Source organism: Vulpes vulpes, chromosome 14 (genome assembly GCF_048418805.1).
Source record: "Vulpes vulpes isolate BD-2025 chromosome 14, VulVul3, whole genome shotgun sequence".
NCBI classification, from domain to species: domain Eukaryota; kingdom Metazoa; phylum Chordata; class Mammalia; order Carnivora; family Canidae; genus Vulpes; species Vulpes vulpes.
Window position 1 is genome coordinate 21,950,058 of NC_132793.1, and position 25,552 is coordinate 21,975,609.

The following is a 25,552-nucleotide window of genomic DNA, read 5'->3' on the forward strand; positions in this document are numbered from 1 at the left end:
TGTATAGATTTTGACTAAAGTTTAATGACACATATCCACCATTATAGTATTATACAGAATAGTGCCATTGCCATAAAAATCCTGTTTCCATCTTTTTGTTTTTGTTTTGTTTTGAACTTACACGGTTTTTTGAATTTTCACATTTTAAAAATTTACCATCCTTTTTGTTAGGACTATTTTACTTTTTTATCTGAGCTTTATGAATGAGTTGCAAAAATCTTATTTCTTGATTAAAAACATCTCCTTCAGAGTTCAAAAGAAAACAGTATTTTTTCAGAGCAGAAATAGAAAACAAGGGTGTTATAACCTAGAATTACTATTTTTGTGGATTTCTTCTCCTTTTCTCACCTATTCCTATGTTTATACATAGATAGTTAAAGATAATTGACAACCTTTCTGGAACACATGCAGCTTATTTCTAAAACTGAAAACTCTTGCTTATATGTTTAGGTATCGCAAATGATGCTGGAGAAATCACACTGATACCAATTTCCATGAACACAGCTCAGGAGTCCAAAGTCGAGAGTCCTATATCACTTACTGCTCAGTCATTAATTGGTGCTTCTCCAAAACAGACTCATCTGACTAAAGCGCAAGATGCACATCCAACTGGAATAAGCAAACCAAAGAGAACTGGTTCTTTAGCACTGTTTTATAGAAAGGTATGTGATTTTATGGCATCCAAAAGATCTCATTTGGGGTGCCTGGCTGGCTCAGTCAGTAAAGCATGTGACTCTTAATCATAGGGTTGTAAGTTCGAGCCCCATATTGGGTATAGAGATTATTTAAAAATAAAATGATCTCATTTAATCAGTGCATCTATTGAGTAATAGAGCACCTTTAGCATTCTCTTTTGTGTGTATGGTAAAATATACATAATATAAAATTTATCATTTTAACCATTTTTAAGTGTACAGTTAAGTTTCATTAAGTACATTCACATTGATACACAGTTTTCACCATCATCCATCCCAGAACATTGTCATCTTCCTAAACTGAAACTCTGTTCCAATTACAATAATTCCCCATTCCTCTTCCCACCACCAGCTCCCGACAGCCACCATTCTTCTTTCTGTCTCTATGCATTTAACTACTCCAGGCACCTCATATAAGTACAAATATGCATCCTTTTGTAACAGGGTTTGTTTCACTTAGCATAAGTCTTCAAGATTCATCCATATTATAGCATCATTCAGAATTTCCTTTTTAAGTCTGAGTAATATCCCACTGTATTTATATATCACATTTTGTTTTTCAGTTCATCCATACATGAACATTTAGGTTGTTTCTACCTTTTGGTTATTGTGAATAACGCTGCTATGAACATTAGTGTACAAATATCTACTCAAGTCTCTGTTTTCAGTTTTCTTGTATATATACCCAGAAGTGGAATATAATTCTGAATTTAATTTTTTGAGGAACTGTCATACCATTTTCCACAGTGTCAGCCCCATTTTATATTCCTGCTATAGAGACGCCTGGGTGGCTCAGCAGTTGAGTGTCTCTGCCATCAGCTCAGGGCATGATCCTGGAGTCCCGGGATGGAGTCCTGCATTGGGCTCCCTGCATGGAGTCTGCTTCTGAATCTGCCTGTGTCTTTGCCACCCCCCCCCCTTCTCATGAATAAATAAAATATTTTAAAAAAACAGTTTTATATTTCTGCTACCATACATGAGGTTCCAAGTTCTCCACATTCTTGTCAACTCTGTTTTCTGTTATTTTTTTTTAAGATTTTATTTATTTATTGATGAGAGACACAGAGAGAGAGGCAGAGACATAAGGCAGAGGGAGAAGCAGGTTCCATGCAGGAAGCCTGATGTGGGACTCCATCCCAGGACCCCAGGATCACACCCTGAATCAAAGGAAGACAGATGCTCAACCACTGAGCAACCCACACGTCCCATGTTATTTTTGGTAGTAACCATCTTAATGAGACTGAAGGGTGGGGAGGGCACGTTCGTGGCTTAGTCGGTTAAGTCTCTGCCAGATCATGATGGCAGCAGGGTCCTGGCATTGAGCCCTGCATCAGGCTCCCTGCTTAGCAAGGAGTCTGCTTCTCCCTCTCTCTCTTCCCTCCCTGCTCATGCTCGCTCTCGCTTGCTCTTTCTCAAATAAATAAAATCTTAAAAAAAAAAAAAAAAAGAATGAAGTGGTATCTCATAGTTTTGATTTGCATTTCCCTAATTATTAGTGGTGTTGAGCATCCATCATGTGTTTATTGGCCATCTGTTTTCCTTGGAGAAATATTTATTAAAGTCTTTTGCCCATTTTGTATTTGAGTTTTGTCATTGAGCTGTAGTTCTTTATATATTCAGGATAAGAATCCTTATCAGGTTTATAATCTGCAAGTATTTTCTCCCATTCCGAGTTTCCTTTTCTCTGTGTTGATTGTCATTTTGACTTTGAAGAAGTTCAGTTTGTCTATGTTTTATTTTGCTGTCTTTTCCTTTTTGTGTCATATCCAAGAAATCATGGAGCATTTATTCCAATGTCATGAAGCTTTTCACCCTGTTTTTTTGTAGGAGTTTTACATTTTCAGCAATTGTGTTTAATTCTTTGATTCACTTTGAGTTAATTTTGTATATGGTGGAAGATGAGGATCTAGCCTCATTCTTTTGCATCCGTTTTCTCAACACTATTTGTTGAAAAGACTCTTTTCCCTTGAATGGTCTTGGCACCATTTTCCAAAGCCATTGAACCATATGTGTGACAGCTTATTTCTGGGCTCTTTTCTAAGCATTATCCTCGTAATTTCTTTTTTTTCTTTTTAGGATTTTATTTATTTATCCATGAGGGAGACACGGGGTGGGGAGGGCAGAGACACAGGTGGAGGGAGAAACAGGCTCCATGCAGGGAGCCCAATGTGTGGGACTCAATCCTGGGACCCCAGGGCTCACTCTCTGAACCAAGGCAGACACTCACCACTGAGCCACCCAGGCATCCCTGTCCTCTTAATTTCTGTGTTTATGGTAGTCCTATACTGTTTTGATTACTAGAACTTTGTAGTGTGTTTTAAAATTGGGAAATGTGAGCCTTCCAACTTTGTTCTTGTTTTTCGAGATTATTTTGGCAATCTAGAGCCCCTTGAGATTCCACATGAGTTTGAGGATGGATTTTTCTTAAGATGGATTTTTCTATTTCTGTAAAAAAACATCATGGGGATTTTGATAGGGATTGCACTGAATCTGTAAATTGCTTTGACTAGTATTGACATCTTATTACCATTATTTTTTTTTAATTTTTATTTATTTATGATAGTCACAGAGAGAGAGAGAGAGAGAGAGAGAGGGGCAGAGACACAGGCAGAGAGAGAAGCAGGCTCCATGCACCGGAAGCCCGACGTGGGATTCGATCCCGGGTCTCCAGGATCGCGCCCTGGGCCAAAGGCAGGCGCCAAACCGCTGCGCCACCCAGGGATCCCATCTTATTACCATTATTAAGCCTTCAAGTCCACGAATATGGGATATCTTTCCATTTATTTGTGTTTTGGGTGTTTGGTTTTTTAGTTAACATACAGTGTTTTATTATTTATCTTTAGTTTCTTTCAGCAGCATTTTGCAGTTTTCATTATATACTCTTTTACCTCCTTGGTTGATTCCTATTATTCATGATATTATAAATGCATTTGCTTTCTTTATTTTATTTTGGGGTTATTCATTATTGGTGGTAGAGGAAAAGAGATTTTTTTTTTTTTTTTTTTAAGATTTTATGTATTTACTCATGAGAGACACAGGCAGAGGGAGAAACAGGCTCCACGCAAGGAGCCCAACATGGGACTCGATCCCAGGTCTCCAGGATCACACCCTGGGCTGAAGGCAATGCTAAACCGCTACGCCACCGGGGCTGCCCTTCATCATTAATTCTTGAAAGACTTGCCCTTTCTCTACTCCCATTGCCTCCTCTACTCTGACTCCCCAAATCCTACCTCCCCTTTGTGCCTTTCTAGGCTTGTTTTAAAAACAGAGATTCAAAATGCAGCTTTTCCCCCATTCCCTATTTTTAATTTTCAAAATGGCAGATTTCTGTCTTTGATAATGAATCTAAGATTGACAGAAATAAAACTTTAGTTCTGAATTTTTAATTCTGAATCTATTTCAGAATCTGGCTTTTTTTTAGCATATTGATAGAGATTAGGACATAGAAAAGTTTATCCTCAAAGAGAATAGTATGTCTATATCTATAAGGAGCATAAGTGTCCAGGTCTATAGTGAATTCAAAATAACCATTCCTTGAATAAATTACAGCTATTAATTATGTTGAACTCCATGTGATACTGGCATTCTGTGCCTGAATGGAATTTTCTATGAATTTTTTGTTAAAATCAGAAGACTTTCAGAATATGTTTCTGTAATGCATTGGATCAACTCTGTAAAAGATACTTAACAAGTATTTAATTACATATTTCTTGTAATCTTTTAAATTAGGACTGCATGTTTTATTTTCTATCACAAATACAAAGTTTTAGCATCTTTCCCACTTGTCTGACCGAAATGGATTCTGTTTATCTCTTGGCCATCTCAACCAGAAATAAGGTGATAGGATGCAGAAAATTAGTTTGCTATAAAATGAATCACTTGTGAAAAAAAAAAAATGAATCACTTGTGGCTTTGGAGTCAACCACCTCTCTTTTTTTCAGATTAGTGTGTTGGATAGTTTACATTTGTTTTTAAACTCTAATTTGTGGATTATTTTCCTGCCAAAGATACTTTTATATAAGGGATATTTGACTCTTTTTCAGTATTTTTCCCTGAACATTTAAATTTAAAGGCTTAAAACAGTAAAACATAATGTTTCTTGGATGACTGGAAGCCATTTTAGACTCTTGTATGGACCTTCTGGTCATTTGCATTACTATCAGTTCATACAAAGATTATAAAAATGAGGGACACCTGGGTGGCTCAGCAGTTGAGCATCTGCCTTTGGTTCAGGGCGTGATCCTATAGTCCCAGGATCGAGTCCCACATCAGGCTTTCTGCATGGAGCCTGCCTCTCCCTCTGCCTGTGTCTCTGCCTCTCTCTCTGTGTGTGTCTCTCATGAATAAATAAATAAATAAAATCTTTTAAAAATAATAATAAATAATTTTAAAAATAAAAAAATTACAAAAATGAAAGGTTTCAAGGCATTGAACTGAATTTAATATTCCATTTATGTGCTTGTGGAAACAATGTAGAACATAGGGGAAGCCTTTTAAATTGTTTAGCTTTCTGACTTACTCTTGAAGTCAAACATTTTAGCTCTTTATTATATGACTTTTCTTTTTGAGATTTTATTTTTAAGTAATCTCTACATGCAACCTGGAGCTTGAACCCACAACCCCGAGATCAAGAATTGTATGCTCCACCAACTCAGTCAGCCAGGCACCCCTACTATCTGACATTTTAGACTTTGTGGCAGTTTTATCTGAACAAAAAAAAAGGTGTGGGGAATTTCTGAACACTTGAAAAATTATGTATTCATAATGGTTATGCAAGTAAATCCTGCAGTTAGTGCTTCTTACTTTATTTACATAGGTGACAACACAGAGGACATCTTTTTCAAAATAATTTTTTAATATATTTACTTATTTGTTTATTAGATCATATGACAGAGATCACGGGCAGTGGGGAGGAGTAGAGGGAGAAGCAGATTCACCACTAAACAGGGAGCCCAACACGGGGCTGAATCCTTGGAATCTAGATCATGACCTGAGCCCAAGGCAGATGCTCAACCAACTTAGCCACCTAGGTACCCCTTTAAGATGGTTTTCTAAAGAGAATTTTGCTTCAATCTGTGGTCTCCTGCTGTAGGACAGAAATTTTATGTAATTTTACATAATATTTATCAACAGCCTAGGTGTTTGTCAGTCTTGGCCCAAAGCCCATGTTCATGGTAAGAGGTAAATTAGAGAAATTACTTGTTTTTGTTTTGTTTTGTTTTGTTTTTGTCTTAATGTACTACCTTCCATCTTAGGTCTATCATTTGGCAAGTGTCCGCTTACGTGATTTATGTTTAAAACTGGATGTTTCAAATGAGTTACGAAGGAAGATATGGACATGTTTTGAATTTACTTTAGTTCACTGCCCTGATCTTATGAAAGACAGACATTTGGATCAGCTGCTCCTTTGTGCCTTTTACATCATGGCAAAGGTAATATATAAACTAGGGGAAGCTCTTGGTCCTAGTTTCCCATTCTTTTATTCTTCACAGGAAGAAAAAGCTCAGATATTTGAAGTTGCTTTTATTTGAAGCACGAAGTGAAAAGAAAACTCTGTTGCACTTACTAGTTTGCCTTAAATGCTATTTGCTGGGCAGCTCAGGTGGCTTAGTGGTTTAGCGCCACCTTCAGCCCAGGGCCTGATCCTGGAGACCCAGGATGGAGTCCCATGTCAGACTTCCTGCATGGAACCTGCTTCTCCGTCTGCCTGTGTCTCTGCTTCTGTGTGTGTGTGTGTGTGTGTGTGTGTGTGTGTGTGTGTCTCATGAATAAATAAAATCTTTTTTTTTTAATAAACAAAATCTTTTAAAAAAATGCTATTTGCCAGCACTGCCCACCACTGTTAATTAAGTAGTAAATTCCAGCTACTGTATCTATTCTCTAGACTCCATTTCTTTAGCTTTCCCATATCATAAGACTACATTGGTTGTAAATAAATTGGAATAGATCTTAGACACCATTTGTAGTATATGGCTCTCCATATTATTAATGTGAACGGCACCATTGCCACCCCCATCCCTGTGACACCTCTCATCTGATACTTCACAGTAAAATGATCATTATATTGTAGGCTGATAACCAAGGCCCAGAGCTGCAAGTAACTTGTCAAAGTTATACAATTAATAAATGGCAACCTAGGATTTCCTATTTCATAATTTAATGAATTCATAATTCATAAAATAGCTTGTATAACATTGTTCTCTAGCGATTTGTTGCACCACCTTACAAGAGCATTTTATTTTGTAGTTGCTACAACATTGTATGTTTTTTATCATAAAATAATATCTTACTTGTTTTTTAAAATTCTGATATATCTGAGACAATCACCTATAACTTTGGTCTGAACCATATGACCACACTGGCAGTCCTAGTAAATGTACATAGTTAAGATCTAAATTTTAAGCTTTTTGAGACAGAGAACATGTTTTTAGACTTATTTTTGATTATCCTCTCAAGGGCTTTTTTTAAATCTCTGTACAAAATAAATACTAATAAATGTTATTAACTAATCATTTGTGTTTTCCAGAGAACTATCAGAGTTCAGGCTTTGCCATTTCTAGCTCATCATTATAGAGAAAAGGTTTAGTGGTAATGGACTTTGATTAAGTAGAGGGAAGGAGTAAATTAAGTAAACTTTATAATAAATAAGCCAGAAAAGATACCTTTATAGATGAAAATCCATTTTCTTCCTTTTGGCCACCACTGTAAATTTTCTGGCTAAGCATTAGAAACCCTATAATCAAAAGAAAAAAAAAGAAACCCTATAATCTGTCCTAAAATATTAAAAGCTTCATCATGGGCAGCCTGGTGGCTCAGCAGTTTAGTGCCACCTTCAGTCCAGGGCGTGATCCTGGAGACTGGGGATTGAGTCTCATGTTGGGCTCCCTGAATAGAGCCTGCTTCTCCTTCTGCCTGTGTCTCTTCTTCTGTCTGTTTCTCTCTCTCTCTCTCTCTCTCTGTCTCTCTCTCTCATGAATAAATAAATAAAATCTTTAAAAATAAATAAAAATTTCATCGTATAGTAACTGCTCAATTTTCTTGTGTATCACCACAAGAAATTTTCTGTCCTTTAGTATGTGGTTAATTTACTTTTAAATAAGTACTTTAAAAGCTAATAAAATCAGAGACTGCAGGGGATGCACAGATCTGAGTTTTCTTGTATCATTCTTTTTATAAAAAAATGCATTTTCAGTAGAGTTATACCATAGCAATATCAGTGCTTTTGATTAATAAAACTATTAGCTGAGTTCTCAGAGGCCACAAAGCCTGAACTTTAAAGGTAGTAAATATCATAAATGGTAATGGTTTTTAGTCATGGACTGGCCTGGGGTTAAACGGCTTTCTGCAAGACTGCTCTCAATGACAACTTATAATTGAAGTTTTGTTCAGAGCCTTTTTCTTTTAAGAGTAATTGATAAATACAGTTTTTATTTTCCTTAGGTAACAAAAGAAGAAAGAACTTTTCAAGAAATAATGAAAAGTTACAGGAATCAGCCCCAGGCTAATAGTCATGTGAGTTGCATTATTTTTCCTCCTGTCCAAAAATAGGTTTGTACTGTTTCTCTATTGACAAGTCATATAGAAGGTAAATTTCTTTTACAGTTTTACTCTACTTTAGAGGGGTTTTTTTTGTTTGTTTTTTTAAAGATTTTATTCATTTACTCATGTGAGACACAGAGAGAGAGAGGTAGAGACACAGGCAGAGGGAGAAGCAGGCTCCACGCAGGGAGCCCGATGTGGGACTTGATCCCAGGACTCCAGGATCACACCCAGGGCCAAAGGCAGGCACTAAACCGCTGAGCCACCCAGGGATCTCCCTAGAGTTTTTGGTTTAATGCATACTATTAAACTCTAAAGACAGTTTCAGAAAAGCCAGGAAATTGGCTGCTTCTCACTTATCCATGTATTTGCATATACTTGTTAACATATTCTCCTATTTCATTTGTTCATTTGTTGAATGGGGACATTTGTCACAAAAAATATGGGGCACCTGGCTAGTTCAGTCAGTAGAGCATGTGAGTCACAGGGTCATGAGTTCAAACCCCACCATAGGGCATGGAGCCTACTTTATAAAAAATCAAATGAAAAATATGTATAATAATAATAATCTTTAACTGTATGAGACTTGATTCTCTAATGATATTTGAATCCAGTGAAATTTAAGGATTTATTAACTTAAGTCAAGCTTCTTTTGCCATCTATTTTCTTCTTCTTTTTTTTTTTTTTTAATATTTTATTTATTTACTCATGAGAGATACAGAGAGAGAGAAGCAGAGACACAGGCAGAGGGACAAGCAGGCCCCACGCAGGAAACCCGACGCAGGGCTCGATCCTGGGTCTCCAGGCAGGTCTCCTGGCAGGCACTAGACCGCTGAGCCACCCAGGCTGCCCTGCCATCTATTTTCTATTAAGAATCTTAATGTTTGCATCTTTAAATAGATATCAAGCATTTTTTATAATGTTGTTTTATAGTAGTGATGGGGAGAATCCTATACAACTTTTCAGCTATGGAAATATAAAATATTAACCTAGTGATGGCCTGGCACATAGTAAGTATTTAATGACTGTTGCCTCCATAATATTACTATTACTGTAGCTGAAGAACACAAGATTAAGCTACCTTAAAGCTTTGACCACTAAAGAGCCTGGTTGCTGTGCTCTAAGGAGCATAATAGCCTTCTTTTTGACCTTTGTGATCTGCCATCTCAGGAACAGATAACTGCTCAGATATCCCATGCTCAAGTACTGGTAGTCACACCCCCTTCTAAGACAGCCCCACATATAATTTTACTTCCTTACCTAAGCTTCAAAACACAGTGATACAGACATTAGATATAGATATAATACACACATTAGAAGAGCCAAGTACAGGCATTTGTTATATCCTATGACAGGCTAAGAGTTTCTGGACCCTTCAGAAAAATCCCTCAGGAACAGAGCCTAGAGAGGTCCAGATTATCCCCAAAGATCATTAAGGCAAAGTTAGTGTGATCTAAAATGGACCAACCCAGAGCTTCCTAAAAATCCTCTCAATACCAATACTCATAGGATGACAGAGAATCAGTCATGCTTTTCAGCTATATTGGAGGTAGGAAAGAATTTAGGGCAAAGAAGGGAAACAGATTTTCCTGTGCCACCTGAAAGGAGGTGGAAGTGAGATGGGAGCAGGAAAACAAGCCTTCATGAGATCAAATAATTCTCATGTAAGGAATTAAAACAGGAAGAATAATAAGCTCAGATATTTGAAGTTGCTTTTATTTGACAAAACCTGCTCATCACTGTTTAGTTGCTATCTGCTACCTCAAGTCTTCTGTTTTGTAAACTCCTACAATGGCTTGGTTTAGGTGATAGGCTCTGCTTCCATATGCCATCTACTAAGATGTTTGCCGTAATCTGCATTTGCCAGGCTAACAACCCCTTGCCCTTGATTATCACCCATACAGACAAATACCCTTTCACTGGTAACCTATTTTGTTCTTATTTTGGTTTTGCTTAACTTGTGCCTCTCTGACATAGCAGTCCTTTTTTTCTACTCTGACCTATAGGTCTATAGAAGTGTACTATTGAAAAGTATTCCAAGAGAAGTTGTGGCATACAATAAAAACATAAATGGTGATTTTGAAATGACAGATTGTGGTAAGTTGCCCAATTTAATAATCTATATGTAGCATACCTTTGATTACATTGTACATAACACAGTGGGTGTCAGACAATATGGAGGCAATGATGTAGGTGGGATGGATAATGCATATGTGAATGCATTAGGGAAAAAACAAGTTTAAAATAAATATGGGTCAGGTGCTTCCCTCCCCAGAGAGGGTATAAATTGAAACCATTAACGTGTTCACCTGTTGTGTTTTAGAAGCTATTCCACATTTAAGTTACATATGTTAGTAAAACATATAGAAGGCTTCCCAGAACTTTTAAATAAATAGGTAAATACTCCTAATTTCCCCAACATGTGCCTATTTTAAGCATTAGGCATTTATAATAAACGATTTTCATCAATAAAAACTCATTTCTGACATTGACTATGTTAATTAGCAGAGCATTGGCCTTTGATTGAGATATGCCTAATAGAAACCCTTATAGTAGCCACTTATTGGGAATGAGCTTCCTGATTAAAACAGTGATTTACTCATGGACTATGCATTCTTCATTATTATGTTAATGGACTACGCAGACTGGTATTATTGATTAGAAAACGTCAGGGGCTCCTACGTGGTTCAGTTGATTGGCCAATTCTTTATTTCGGCTCAGGTCATGATCTCAGGGTCTTGGAGTTGTGGGGTTGAGCCCACATGGGGCTCCTCGATTAGTGTGGAGTCTGCTTATCCTCCCCCTCCCTTTCTGCCCCTCCCCTACATATTTTGCACTCGCTCTCTCTCATAAATAAAATCTTAAACCAAGAGAGAAAGAAAATTTAAGAGACCCAGATTATAGCTTAATCTAAGTAACACAAATGTAATACACCAGTGTATTATATCAGCATGTTGAAAACTACAATACTTCCTCAGTGGCTTGTTTTAAGGATTACAAAGAATGATATGTGTGTGCTGTTTAACACCAGATCTGTTTAAAGTAAGACCTCAGGGGGATCCCTGGGTGGCGCAGCGGTTTGGCGCCTGCCTTTGGCCCAGGGCGCGATCCTGGAGACCCGGGATCGAATCCCACGTCGGGCTCCTGGTGTATGGAGCCTGCTTCTCCCTCTACCTGTGTCTCTTCCTCTCTCTCTCTCTCTCTCTGTGACTATCATAAATAAATAAAAATTAAAAAAATAAAGATAAAAAAATAAAATAAGACCTCAGTAACAGCTATTATTTATTATTTTTTAAGCAATAGAAAATTTATTGTATTTTATTAGTATTTCATTTTAAATGTCTTTTTTTTTTTTCTTCAGAAGCTAATTTCTCTAAGGCCATTTTTTTTTTTTTAAGATTTTATTTATTTACTCATGAGACACAGAGAGAGAGAGAGAGAGAGAGAGAGGCAGAGACACAGGCAGAGGGAGAAGCAGGCTCCATGCAGGAGCCCAACATGGGACTCGATCCCCAGTCCTCAGGATCACGCCCTGGGCTGAAGGCGGCGCTAAACCGCTGAGCCACCTGGGCTGCCCCATATTCTTTTTTTTAAAGTACTTTGTAGGGCAGCCCCAGTGGCGCAGCCGTTTAGCGCCGCCTGCAGCCCAGGGCGTGATCTTGGAGACCCTGGATCAAGTCCCACGTCAGGCTATCTGCATGGAGCCTGCTTCTCCCTCTGCCTGTGTCTCTGCCTCTCTCTCTCTCTCTCTCTCTCTCTCTGTGTGTGTCTCTATGAATAAATAAATAATCTTTTAAAAAAAATAAAAGTACTTTGTTAAAAAAAAAAAGTACTTTGTAGGGGGCACCAAAGTGACCCAGTCAGTTAAGCAGTTAAACATCCAACTCTTCATTTCAGCTCACGTCATGATCTCGGGATTCTGAGATTGAGCCCTACCTCAGGCTCCACACTGAGTATGGAACCTGCTAAAGATTTTCTCTCCCTTTGCCCCTCCCCACCTTTCTCTCTCTCTCTCTCTCTCTCTCTACACCTCTCTCAAAAATAAATAAATACTTTAGGGGTGCCTGGCTGGCTCAGTTGGAGGAATGTGTGACTCTTAGGGTTGTAAGTTTGAGTTCCATGTTGGGTGTAGAGATTAGTTAAATAAAACTTTCAGGGGTGCCTGGGTGGCTCAGTCAGGCCTGTGCATTCAGCTCAGTTCATGATCCCAGGGTCCTGGGATTGAGCTCCCACATCAGGCTCTCTGCTCAGAAGGAAGACTGCTTCTCCCTCTGCCTGCCACTTTCCCTACATGTGCTGTCTCTGTCAAACAAATAAAATCTTAAAAAATAAAATTGAAAAATAAAATACTCGAAATGTTGAAGACTAGGTCATACGTTAAAAAAAAAAACCTGAAAAGCAGATTCTCTCATGAGACAAAAATTGTTTTCTTTTTTTTTTTTTTTAAAGATTTATTTATTTATGATAGACATAGAGAGAGAGAGAGAGAGAGAGAGAGGCAGAGACACGGGAGGAAGGAGAAGCAGGCTCCATGCCGGGAGCCCGTGGGACTCCCGGGACTCCAGGATCAGGCCCCGGGCCAAAGGCAGGCGCCAAACCGCCTAGCCACCCAGGGATCCCCAAAATTCTGTTTTCATATGAAATATATAACATTGGTAAATGCAAATTGATAATCAGGTGATTTTATTTCACATTATATACCCATTTAACAATCACCAGACAATAAAGATATAAATAGAGCACATTTTTACTTGTTTTTGGGAGTATATTGATACCTTTTAGAAATCCCAGCAAACTGCCAAAATATCACTAAAGTGGATAAAACAACTAAAGTTTTAAATTGGCTCATGATCAGTAGCTTTTGCATAACTGGAGCTAAACAGCAATGCTCTCTCAGTCAGAAAGCCAGTCATAAATATTTATTGCCCACTGTTATTCCTGGCAATAAAAAAGGATGAATGAGGATATGGTAGGAGAAATATAAAACAAATATTAAATGCTTATTCCAGGGAAGTGCTGCTGTGCTGGTCAAGCCCATCATATCACCCTTTGATTTATAAATAAATTCTGATCTTCTTTCTTATTTTTATCTTAAAATAATTTTACTTCTTTCTCCATTTTTAAGTGTTAAGAATCACAATATATGCCTCTTCTCAATCTGAAGACTCAACAGTATGTGCAAAGAAACCATCATCAGTCAATTGAGCAGCTCCTTTAGGGGTGATGGATGAGGGTTTCATCACTGTGTGCTTCCCAAATAATTTGGATATGTATGCCTAAGCTCTGAAACCAGTTCCCTGAGAAATGAATATCTACTGTTTCCTCAGTGTCTTTTTCCTTAGATGAAATGTGTTATCCTGGGATATAAAACCACATGCATGATGGTTGTAATTGGTGGCCACCTGCAACTCTAGGACAATTACCTTCTTCCATTCCACTTCACTTTACATCTTTAGAAAATTCTGAAGCCAAAGATCCAGGCTGAACAATTTAGCATGTCTCTCCAGAGCTCTGCAGATAATTATTCTCCTAAAGATTTGTATCATTCACTGATGATTTATGTAAATGTGGTTATAAAATCACATTTTAATTGCTTTTTAATCACATTTAATTGGCAGTGATTATATGATAATCCAAAAGACATTCTTCTTATTCATGAGAGCAGTAGGGAAAATTATAAGACCATAATAGTTCACTGATTCATTTAAAAAATATTTATCAGGGTCAGGGCACCCAGGTGACTCAGTTGGTTGAGCCTCTGACTCTTGGCTTCAGCTCAGGTTGTGATCTCAGGGTTGTGAGATCGAGCCCTGTGCCAAGCTCCACGCTTGGTGTAGAGTCTACATGAGATTCTTTTTCTCTCTGCTCCTCCCTCAGCTCACAGGGGGGCTCACTCGCTCTCTCTCACACGCAAAATAAATTTTAAAAATCTTTTAAAGGGATCCCTGGGTGGCGCAGCGGTTTGGCGCCTGCCTTTGGCCCAGGGCGCGATCCTGGAGACCCGGGATCGAATCCCACATCAGGCTCCCGGTGCATGGAGCCTGCTTCTCCCTCCGCCTGTGTCTCTGCCTCTCTCTCTCTCTCTGTGACTATCATAAATAAATAAAAAGTTAAAAAAATAAAATAAAATAAAATAAAAAAAATAAAAATCTTTTAAAATATATATATATATTTATTTATTTATTTATTTATTTATTTATTTATCAGGGTCACCTAGCTGGCTCAGAAGAACATGCAACTCTTGATCTCACAATCATGAGTTCAACCCCCATGATGAGTATGGAGATTACTTAAATAAATTTTAAAACTTTAAAAAATTTTTTAAAATACTTATCAAAAATGTACCTCAAATTATATCAGATAGAGATCCCTTCTACTCTCTGGAGAAAACATATTTGTAACAGTTATAGCACCAGGCAAGCAAAACTTTGATCCCCATCTCTCCTGCAGTCTTTCATAAGTTCCATCTCCTAATTAAGACTTTAATTTAAGGGTACCTGGGTGGCTCAGCCATTGAGCATCTATCTGCCTTTGGCTCAGGGCGTGATCCTAGGGTCCTGGGATCGAGTCCTGTATCAGACTCCCTTCAGGGAGCTTGCATCTCTCTCTGTGTCTCATGAATAAATAAAATCTTTTAAAAAAATGATTTTAGAGATGCCTGAGTGGCTCAGCGTTTGAGCATCTGACTTTGGCTCAGGGCATAATCCCAGGGTCCAGATCGAGTCCCACATTGGGTTCCTTACAGGGAACCTGCTTCTGTCTCTGCCTGTGTCTCTGCCTCTCTCTGTGTGTCTCTAATGAATAAATAAATTTAAAATCTTTAAAAATAAATGGTTTTTCCAACTGCAAGACTTCTCAGAGCCTTTAATATTCTAACATGGATTCTGAATTTCCAAGAGGAGGATATAATATGCAGCATTTCCTGAACTTATTTGACTGTATAGCCTTTTCCCAGCTATTGAGATCCTTCAAAATAGCAAGAGGGGCACCTGGCTGGCTTAGTTGGTAGAGCATGTGATTCTTAATCTTGGGGTCATGAGTTCAAGCTCTATGTTGGACATAGAGCTTACTTTAAAAATAATAATAATAAAATTTGAATTTTAAAAAAATAGCAAAAGGGCTGCCTGACTCGTTCAGTAGAAGAGCATGTGAGTCTTGGTCTCAAGAGTTGTGAGTTCCAACCCCACACTGGGCATAAAGATTGCTAAAAATAAATAAACTTAAAAAAAAAAAGTCAAGGGGTGCCCAGGTGGCTTGGTCAGTTAAGTGTCTAATTTCTGATTTCACCTTAGGTTGTGATCTTAGGGTTACAGGATCAAGCCCCATGTTGGGTTCCTCAGCAGAGAGTTTGCTTGAGATTGTCTCCCTCTCCTGCGGCTCGTGCATGTGTCCTCTCTCTCTCAAATAAATAAATCTTTTTAAAAATTAATTTTGAAAAACACAAGAGTGAAAAAGATATCCAAATTGTGACTGAGATTTCTGATTCAATGGGGCTGCTTGGCCCTTGGACCATGCTTGAGTTTTCTAGTTTTCCTAAGATGCCTTTGGCTCTTTGGCTTTTTTAAAAGTACTTTGTAGTGCTTTTATCTATGTCTGCAGTGTTTGCAGTCTAGTGCATTGAGAATAAAAACTTACTCGCTTCGGCAGCACATATACTAAAATGAGAATGAAAACTTTTCTTCAGGGCAGCCCCAGTGGCGCAGTGGTTTAGCGCCGCCTGCAGCCCAGGGCATGATCCTGGAGACCCTGGATCGAGTCCCACGTCAGGCTCTCTGTATGATGCCTGCTTCTCCCTCTGCCTGTGTCTCTGCCTCTCTCTCTGTCTCTATGAATAAATAAATACAATCTTAAAAAAAAAAAAAAAAAACTTTTCTTCAGGGAATCCTGGGTGGCTCAGGAGTTCAGCATCTGCTTTTGGTCCAGGGCCTGATCCCGGAGTCCCAGGATCAAGTCCAGCATCGGGCTGGGCTCCCTGCATGAAGCTTGCTTCTCCCTCTGCCTATGCCTCTGCCTCTCTCTCTCTCTCTCTCTCTCTCTCTCTCTCTCTCCATTAATAAAGTCTTAAAAAAAAAGGAAAAAAACTTTTCTTCATATACTCAATTATTTTTATTTTTTTAGTCTTTATTTGAGACAGAGCACAAGTAGGGAGGGAGAGGATATAGGGGAGGCAGACCCTCAGCTTAGCAAGGAGCCCTAAGCTGCTGATCCCAGGACTCTGAGACCATGACCTGAGCCAAAGGCGGACACTCAACTGACTGAGCCTCCCGGGCACTCCTTTATGCTGATTTTTTTTTTTTTTTTAAGATTTTGTTTGTTTATTTGAGAGAGAGCATGGGGACAGGGAGGGGCAGAGGGAGAAGCAGGCTCACCGTTGAGCAGGGAGCCTGATATGGAGCTCAGTCTCAGGACCCTGGGATCATGACCTAACCCAAAGGCAGACACTCAACTGACTGAGCCACCCAGGTGTCCCTTTGCTGAATTATTTTTTTTTTTAAGATTTTATTTATTTATTCATGAGAGACAGAGAGAGAGAGAGGCAGAGAGACACAGGCAGAGGGAGAAGCAGGCTCCATGCAAGGAGCCTGATGTGGGACTCGATCCCAGGTCTCCAGGATCACACCCTGGGCTGCAGGTGGCACTAAACCACTGCGCCACCAGGGCTGCCCTGCTGAATTATTTTCAATTTTCAGTGGTTTTCTTAGCTCCCATAAGCAGATGATTCTTACATGTTCAAGTAGAATGGTTTGTAATTGTCTTGTAATGGTTTGTAATACTCTTGCAAAGAAAGAGTAGGGTAAATTTCTGCATGGTATCATAAGCTGTCCCAGAGTTACACAATAAATAGTAAAGCACCTCAAGATAAGCTATCATTTTATAACCTAGGAAACTATCTATAAACTGAGCACCAAGGTTCCTGTTGTGCTTGGGGAAAATAAGGCTCTTAGAACACTTCTTACCTGCCATGTATTACAGAAAAATAAATACAGGCAATTCATCTTGCTTCTTTCTTCATCTATGAGGATATGCTTTACCTTTTAGAGTCTTTCCACCTTTCTCAAAGAGCCATTATGACTATCTGCAGGCCTTTTGTTACCCAGAGCTCATGATTTGCCATTGCCACCCATATGTTGGAGGTCAATTTAGCTAAACCCTCACCCAGGGCTGGTGCCCTCTGGCAACCAGTGACCATGAGCTCGAAAGGTATGGTTGTAAAAACATTCTTGCTGAAGTAATATTTAGAGAAAAAGAGTAGTAGCCTGTTTACATACTTGCATTTCTCAAGATTCCAATTTAATTTATACATAATATAGATAGATTTCTGAACCCTTTCTAAAAACATTAATTGGGCAGCCCGGGTAGATCAGCAGTATAGCACCGCCTTCAGCCCAGGGCGTGATCCTGGAGACCTGGGATCGAGTCCCACATCGGGCTCCCTACATGGAGCCTGCTTCTCCCTCTGCCCGTCTCTCTATGCCTCTCTCTCTCTCTCTCTCTGTGTGTGTGTGTGTGTGTCTTTCATGAATAAATAAATAAAATCTTTTAAAAAATAAAAACATGAATTGCTTTACATAGAGATTTGTATTTACTTTTTTGTTGTTGTAGAGAGAGTTGTAACTCAGATCTATATATATACTAAAGTGCATCTGTTTGAACTGGAGGGTATTATGCTGAGTGAAATAAATCAATCGGAGAAGGACAAACATTATATGGTCTCATTCATTTGGGGAATATAAAAAATAGTGAAAGGAAATAAAGGGAAAAGGAGAAAAAATGTGTAGGAAATATCAGAGAGGGAGACAGAACATGAGAGACTCCTAACTCTGGGAAACGAACAAGGGATGGTGGAAAGGGAGGTGGGCGGGGGGTGGGGGTGACTGGGTGACAGGCAGTGAGGGGGGCACTTGATGGGATGAGCACTGGGTGTTATGTTGGCAAATTGAACTCCAACAAAAAAAATAAATAAATAAAGTGCATCTGTTCTAACACTGAATTCTTTTAACAGACTTGGAAGATGCTACAAAAACACCTGACTGTTCCAGTGGACCAGTGAAAGAGGAAAGAGGTGATCTTATCAAATTTTACAATACAATATATGTAGCAAGAGTGAAGTCATTTGCACTGAAATACGATTTGTCAAATCAGGACCATGTGGTACGTTCTATATTTTACTACTATATGGATATTTGTAGTCATAGTTGGATTACTGTGAGTTTACTAGATAAGCATTTCCACTGATATAATAAGAGGGAAAAAAATGCTAGTAATTAATCAAAGAGTGATTAAGACAGTGATACAACACAGACCAGAGGAAATCATGGAAATTTTATCCATACTATGATTATGTTGCGGGGAATTACGTTATAATACGGGCAAGTACTAGATGAGAATATGGAAAAATGAAAACAATTCTGGTAATTTTTTTCTCTTGTTTTTGATTTCTGTTGTTATATTTATATACGAGATAACTATTTTGCTCAAGATACAGAGAAAAGGACATAAATAGGCCTGAATTGTTAATAGAGGCAACACTAAGATATTTTTGTGCAGATTTGGAAGTACAAGAATGCCTGTAAAAGTATTACCAATGTTGGGACGCCTGGGTATCTCAGCAGTTGAGCATCTGCCTTGGGCTCAGGGTGTGATCCTAGAGTCCCAGGATTGAGTCCCACATTGGGCTCCCTGCGTGGAGCCTGCTTCTCCCCCTGCCTGTGTCTCTGCCTCTTTCTGTGTCTCTCATGAATAAATAAATCTTTAAAAAACAAAAAACTATTACCAGCGTATAAGCTGAGGTTGTTTCCCAGGAGAGTGGACATTAGTTGTAGAGGGACATAGTCGAAACTGCATCTAGCCAGTAGCCATATATGTGTTTTTGTATCTCTCTTTACATTTCTGTCTTTGTCCCTTTTAAGGAATATGGCCTGTGACTATTCTCAGAGGCCATGACTGTTCATTCAGTTCCATCAGTTCCACCTCCCCCTATCATGAGTATGTCTGTCACTAGTCAATTGAAACTAGTTTTATTAGGGGTGCCTGGGTGGCTCATTTAAGTGTCTGACTCCTGATTTCAACTCAGATCTTGATCTCAGGGTTGTGAGTCCAAGTCCCATGTTGGACTCAACACTGCGCATGGGGCCTACTTTAAAAAAAATTTGTTTAGGAGATCCCTGGGTGGCGCAGCGGTTTAGCGCCTGCCTTTGGCCCAGGGTGCGATCCTGGAGACCCCGGATCGAAACCCACGTCGGGCTCCCGGTGCATGGAGCCTGCTTCTCCCTCTGCCTGTGTCTCTGCCTCTCTCTCTCTCTCTGTGTGTGTGTGTGACTATCATAAATAAATAAAATTAAAAAATTTTTTTTAAAAAATTGGTTTATTAGTTTCAAGTGAAGATGATGAGTGAAATTATTAATTAAGGAGCCATCTCCAGGGTCACCTGGGTGGCTCAGTGATTGAGTGTCTGCCTTTGCTCAGGCTATGATCTCAGGGTTTTGGGATCGAGTCCCACATCAGGCTCAAGGAGCCTGCTTTTCCCTCTGCCTATGTCTTTGCCTCTCTGTGTGTCTCTCATGAATGAATAAATAAAATCTTAAAAAAAATTAAAAAAGGAAAGTATAGTACCTGCTCCCCTAATTCTATTTCTAAGTCATTCACATTTCAATATAAAATCTTTTTTTTTTAATATTTTTTTCTTTATTTATTTATGATAGTCACAGAGAGAGAGAGAGAGAAGCAGAGACACAGCCAGAGGGAGAAGCAGGCTCCATGCACCGGGAGCCCGATGTGGGATTCGATCCCGGGTCTCCAGGATCGCGCCCTGGGCCAAAGGCAGGCGCCAGACCACTGCGCCACCCAGGGATCCCCCAATATAAAATCTTAATCAGGGCAGCCCTGGTGGCCCAGTGGTTTTGCGCCAGCCTGCAGCCCAGGGCATGATCCTGGAGTCCCAGGATCAAGTCCCACATCAGGCTCCCTGCATGGAGCGTGCTTCTCCCTCGGCCTGTGTCTCTGCCTCTCTCTCTCTCTGTGTGTCTCTCATGAATAAACAAATAAAATTTAAATAAAATAAAATAAAATAAAATCTTAACCATTTCAGTAACAGATTTGTTCCATGTTGGACTTATCCTCCTGATTCATAGAGTGCTGTCTCTTTTTTTTTCCCTCTCTGCTACTGCTTTGGTTATAGGGTGTGTATGTCTGTGTGTATGTGTGTGTAGAGACAGAGGGAGATTGTTATTGTGTTAGGACATTGATTACTTTGCTTCTACTTTCTTTGCATGGACAAGAGGTTCCTATGCTGCTGACTTACCACTTCTGGGTGTCTCAGAATTCTTCAGGAGTTCCTAAAAGATGCATGGAAATAAACGTTAGTTTATTTGTTAGTAATTGTTGAAAAACAAAGAAGTAATTGACCACGTCTTTACTTTTTTCAGCCATAAACTCTTATAGTATAGCTGACACCTAACAAAGAAATGTCAATAGGAATAAAACTATGAGAGTGCTTGGCTGGCTCATTTGGTAGAGGATGCAAGTCTTGATTTTGGGTTTGTGAGTTCAAGCCCCATGTTGGGAATGAAGCCTACTTATAAAAAATAAAAAATAAAAATAAAAATAAAAAAGAATAAAAATATGGTGGGGACTCACAAAAAGAAACTTAACCTTACAAAAATTTACTTTTGGTTATTTCAGATGGAAGCTCCACCTCTCTCTCCTTTTCCACATATTAAGCAACAACCAGGCTCACCACGCCGCGTTTCCCAGCAACACTCCATTTATGTTTCCCCACATAAGAATGGGTCAGGCCTTACACCAAGGAGTGCTCTGCTATATAAGTTCAATGGCAGCCCTTCTAAGGTAAGGTGCACACAAACTTACTCCAAAACAACCTATGTTCATGTGTTAAAAACTGGATTTCAGACTAATAGTTAGTAATCTTTAATCTTGGGCAGCCCCCGTAGCTCAGCGGTTTAGCACCACCTTCAGTCCAGGGCATGATCTTGGAGACCCAGGATCAAGTCCCACGTCAGGCTCCCTTCCCTGCATGGAGCCTGCTTCTCCCTCTGCCTGTGTCTCTGCCTCTCTCTCTGTGTGTCTCTCATGAATAAATAAATAAAATCTTTTAATAAAAAAAAAAGGTAATATTTAATCTTGCTCTTTGCCTGCAAAGTTACTACCAATAAATATGAACTGTTACTGTGGCAGGTTTCCTGTGATCAAGAGCAGTATGTTCAATTGAGATAGTTTGATACATTACTATCGATATGATACTGGAGAAGTCACCGCAAGACTCCAGTGTGTCTCCCTGCTTAAGCATGATCTTGAGAAAGGACATATAAGGCAGCAGTTGTAACTGGTCAGACACAAGGAATATTAACTTTAAAGAAAGGCTTTGGAAGTAAAAGTTCATTTGATGAATGGGATAGTGAAAAGTCTGAAAATAGAGGCCTTCTCATATTTATACAGACAGTTCTGTGGTTATTCCCATCTTAACTTCCATGCAGTGATGAAGATGTCATAGTTACATGATTGTTGTTTTCAGACATTTGAAAAGCTATCAAGCAGATATGTTTAGTATGTCTCCAGAAGCCAACCTGACTAAAATATAATACTTCACAGACCTGCATTTCCTCTTCATAGAAGTTGGTTTTCCTGAAAGGATTTTTAGAAGAGATTCTTGCATGAAATCAACGATGGGACCAATTGACTTATCAGGCAGTGATATCAGTACCATAGATCAGAATCACCAGGGGTGCTTCTTGAACACAGCTATCTGATAGACCTGCTGAATCCCAAAGCTCTGGCAGGATGGTTCACTTGACAATTATGATCCACAGCATTCAGGAACCACTTCTCTAAGGCCTTGCTCTCAGAATGTAGTTTATAGATCAACAACATCAACATCTCCTGGGAGCATGTTTAAAAAAAGGCAGGAACCCAGGGGTGCGTAGGTGGCTCATTCGTCATCTGCCTTTGGCTCTATGATCAACCCCTGTGTCATACTCCCTGCTAAGCAGGGAACCTGCTTTTCCCTCTCCCTCTGCTGCTCCCTCTGCTTGTGCTCTTTATCTCTCTGTCAAATAAAGAAATAAAATCTTAAAAACAAAAACAGGATCTCAAGCTTCAAGCCAGCCCTACTGATTCTGAATCTGCATTTTAAACAGGATCCACAGGGATCCCTGGGTGGCGCAGCGGTTTGGCGCCTGCCTTTGGCCCAGGGCGCGATCCTGGAGACCCGAGATCGAATCCCACATCAGGCTCCCGGTGCATGGAGCCTGCTTCTCCCTCCGCCTGTGTCTCTGCCTCTCTCTCTCTCTGTGACTATCATAAATAAATTTAAAAAAATAAAAAATAAAAAAAAAAAAATAAACAGGATCCACAGATGATTAATAAGCACATTAAAGCTTAAAAAGCATCGCTCTAGGAGGAGGATTTCAAACTTTAAGGGAGTTTAGAATCACCTGAAGGGCTTGATTAAACATAGATTCCTGGAACCTGTCCCCAGAGTATCTGATTCAGTAGGTTTTAGGGTAAGGCTTGAGAGTTGCATTCCTAATAGGGTAAATCCAGTTTTTAAAGCCAATAGAAGATGTGTTCTAATCATCCTTTTTAGGTTGGCCTAGATTAAAAAAATAATCTCTGGGGAGCCTGCCTGGCTGGCTCAGTCAGTGGAGCATGCAACTCTTATTAATCTCAAGTTGTGAGTTCAAGTTCCATGTTGGGTGTAGAGATTACTTAAAAATTTTTTAAAAATAAATCTCGGGGTACCAGGGTGGCTCAGTCAGTTAAGTGGCTGCCTTCGACTCAGGTCATGATCCTGGAGTCCAGGGATCGAGCCCCACATTGGGCTCCCTGCTCAGCGGGGAGCCTGCTTTTCCCTTCCCTCTGCTCTTCTCCCTCAGCTCCTCCCCCACTCATGCTCACACGCTCAGTCTCTCTCAAATAAATAAAAATCTTAAAAAAATAAATTCTCTACCCTACTGTTTAGCTTTGGATAAAGTGCAGGAAAAAACAGCTTAGTGCTTTGCTGCTATTTCCTCTTTTTTCCCCTTTTACTCACATGTGTCCTCTATTTTTGCAGAGTTTGAAAGATATCAACAATATGATACGGCAGGGTGAACAAAGAACCAAGAAGAGAGCAATAACCATCGATGGTGATGCGGAATCACCTGCCAAACGCCTCTGTCAAGAAAATGATGATGTTTTGCTTAAACGACTACAGGATGTTGTCAGTGAGAGAGCAAATCATTGAATGCCCTTCCTGTTTCTATGATAAAAAGCACTTTGAGATGGCAGAAAGTTGGGGCTCTGTCCTTCAAAACTTTCAGCCCTGTAGATGGAAAGTATCACTGAGTTAACAATTGCACCAAAATTATGTGCTTTTTTTTTTTTTTTTTTTTTACAATTTTCCAAAATGTAGTTGACAGTGTATTTTGAGTTGGATTGGAAAGCAATTATTTCAAGTGCCTTTTAAACATTTTAATAGTTATAGAATTTTTAAAATATCTGTTTCTTGGCTTAATTTTTAAGATGAAGTAAGGAGATACCTCATAATTTTTTAGCTCACTTTTGAAAATAATCAAATGTTTCCTCCTGTGCTTTGTAACATGAAGGTAAATCATCTGTTTTTGGTAAACATGCTTTGAGATATCTCTGTTCTCGATTTAATACTGAGTAGGGGAGCACCTGGCTGATAGAATGTGAGACTCTTGATCTCAAATTCATGAGTTCGAGCCCCATGTTGGGCATAGAAATTACTTAAAAAATAATATACGTATATTGAATAGGGATTGGCTCCCTTAACACCTGGGCCAAAGGATGATACAATAGCTTGTCTCTGACCCATTTGGGCAACTTCACATACAGGTGCTGTTACCATTCTGGGTTGTCTGGCTCCCTTCTCATGCCCTTTCTCCTTGAGCATAAGCAGATTTGTACCTCAGCCCATGCATTACTAAACTCCTTGCTTTCCAACCATAAGCGCTCTTAGCTGATGTCACAATCTAATAAAAGGGGTACTTGGGTGCAGCTTTCCAAAGAATCAGCTGTTCAATATTCACTTTTTCTAATGTGTTTCCAGAATCTGGAAGGACATGGATAAACCATTCTTAATTAATTTTGAGAAAGCTATGAAATGTATGTTTTTTAAACTACAAACCTTATTTTTTTAAATACAAAATGTTTAACTTATGTTTAACCCTGGCTAATTCAATTTAGTCTAAGATTTGGCTGTAAATTTGTAATTGTCAGGAATTTTATTTTTAAATTTTAAGAAAAGTGATTTTGGTCACATTTTACTTTTCTGAAAATTACATCCTCATTTTTTTGTGTAGTATCTACACATGTTGTAAACCAAATAACATCAAACTTGTCTGAAGTCCTTGTATATATTTTTATGTAGCTCTAACTATTGTGTCATTTTCATCTTCGTTATTAATGTGGAAAACATACATGAGCAGTTATACATTGACTATATAAGAAGCTCTGCATATGTTTTTTCAGCTTTTAAGACATGATATCAGTGTACATAAAATAGCTAATAAAACATTAGAGTTTTTGAGATATTGAAAGAAACTGTATTTGTGCTCTTTTCTGCATTACTATAAGCAATTGTGCAGCCACCTAGAACCTATACCTTCTCAAATACCTGCTTTTTTTTATTTTAAGATTTTATTTATTCGTGAGAGACACAGAAAGAGAGGCAGAGACATAGGCAGAGGGAAAAGCAGGTTCCATGCAGGGAGACTGTTGTGAGAGACTCTATCCAGCACTCCTGGGTCATGCCCTGAGCTAAAGGTAGACGCTCAACCACTGAGCCACCCAGGCGTCCCTCAAATACCTGCTTCTTATATTTAAAATACCTTAGTGTAATTTAAAAGCTAGGAAGAGAATGGGGAGTGACCAACTGCTTGAATAGTGTTTTCTTTTGAGTTGATGAAAACATTTTAGAACTTGTTCTAGATGGTGCTTGTAGCGCCTGCCTTTGGCCGGGGGCGTGATCCTGGAGTCCCAGGATTGAGTCTCACATCGGGCTCCCTGCGTGGAGCCTGCCTCTCCCTCTCCCTCTGCCTGTGTCTCTGCCTCTCTCTCTCTCTCTCTCTCTCTCTGTCTTTCATGAATAAATAAATAAAATCTTTAAAAAATTAAAATAAAAAAAATTTTTTTTTATATTTGAAGAGTTTCACCTCAATTCAAAAAGTGCCTTAGACACATTAAAGACACAGGATGACTTCAAGATTTTTGAATGAATTTGTGAGGCAAACTATGATACTGAATTAAGGAAAGGGCTTATTTCTCTCTTAGGGGGCAGCCCGGGTGGCTCAGCGGTT

General features: G+C 39.1%; 1 protein-coding gene across 8 annotated transcripts in view; it reads left to right on the top strand.

Moving 5' to 3' along the window:
• Positions 1-24,797, top strand: part of RBL1 (RB transcriptional corepressor like 1) — a 60,536-nt gene extending 35,739 nt beyond the window's left edge. For 6 of the 8 annotated variants that reach the window (XM_026009736.2, XM_026009737.2, XM_072735924.1 and 3 more), the window contains 7 exons: positions 451-662; positions 5,951-6,127; positions 8,136-8,207; positions 10,241-10,331; positions 18,238-18,386; positions 20,916-21,080; positions 23,305-24,797. In XM_026009736.2, the coding sequence (XP_025865521.1) occupies positions 451-662; positions 5,951-6,127; positions 8,136-8,207; positions 10,241-10,331; positions 18,238-18,386; positions 20,916-21,080; positions 23,305-23,475 (1,037 nt within the window). In that variant the 3' untranslated portion in view covers positions 23,476-24,797. The remainder of the gene's footprint in view (positions 1-450; positions 663-5,950; positions 6,128-8,135; positions 8,208-10,240; positions 10,332-18,237; positions 18,387-20,915; positions 21,081-23,304) is intronic. The other 2 variants (XR_011996922.1, XM_072735922.1) reach the window with 2 other exon arrangements.
• Positions 24,798-25,552: the final 755 nt, after the last annotated feature.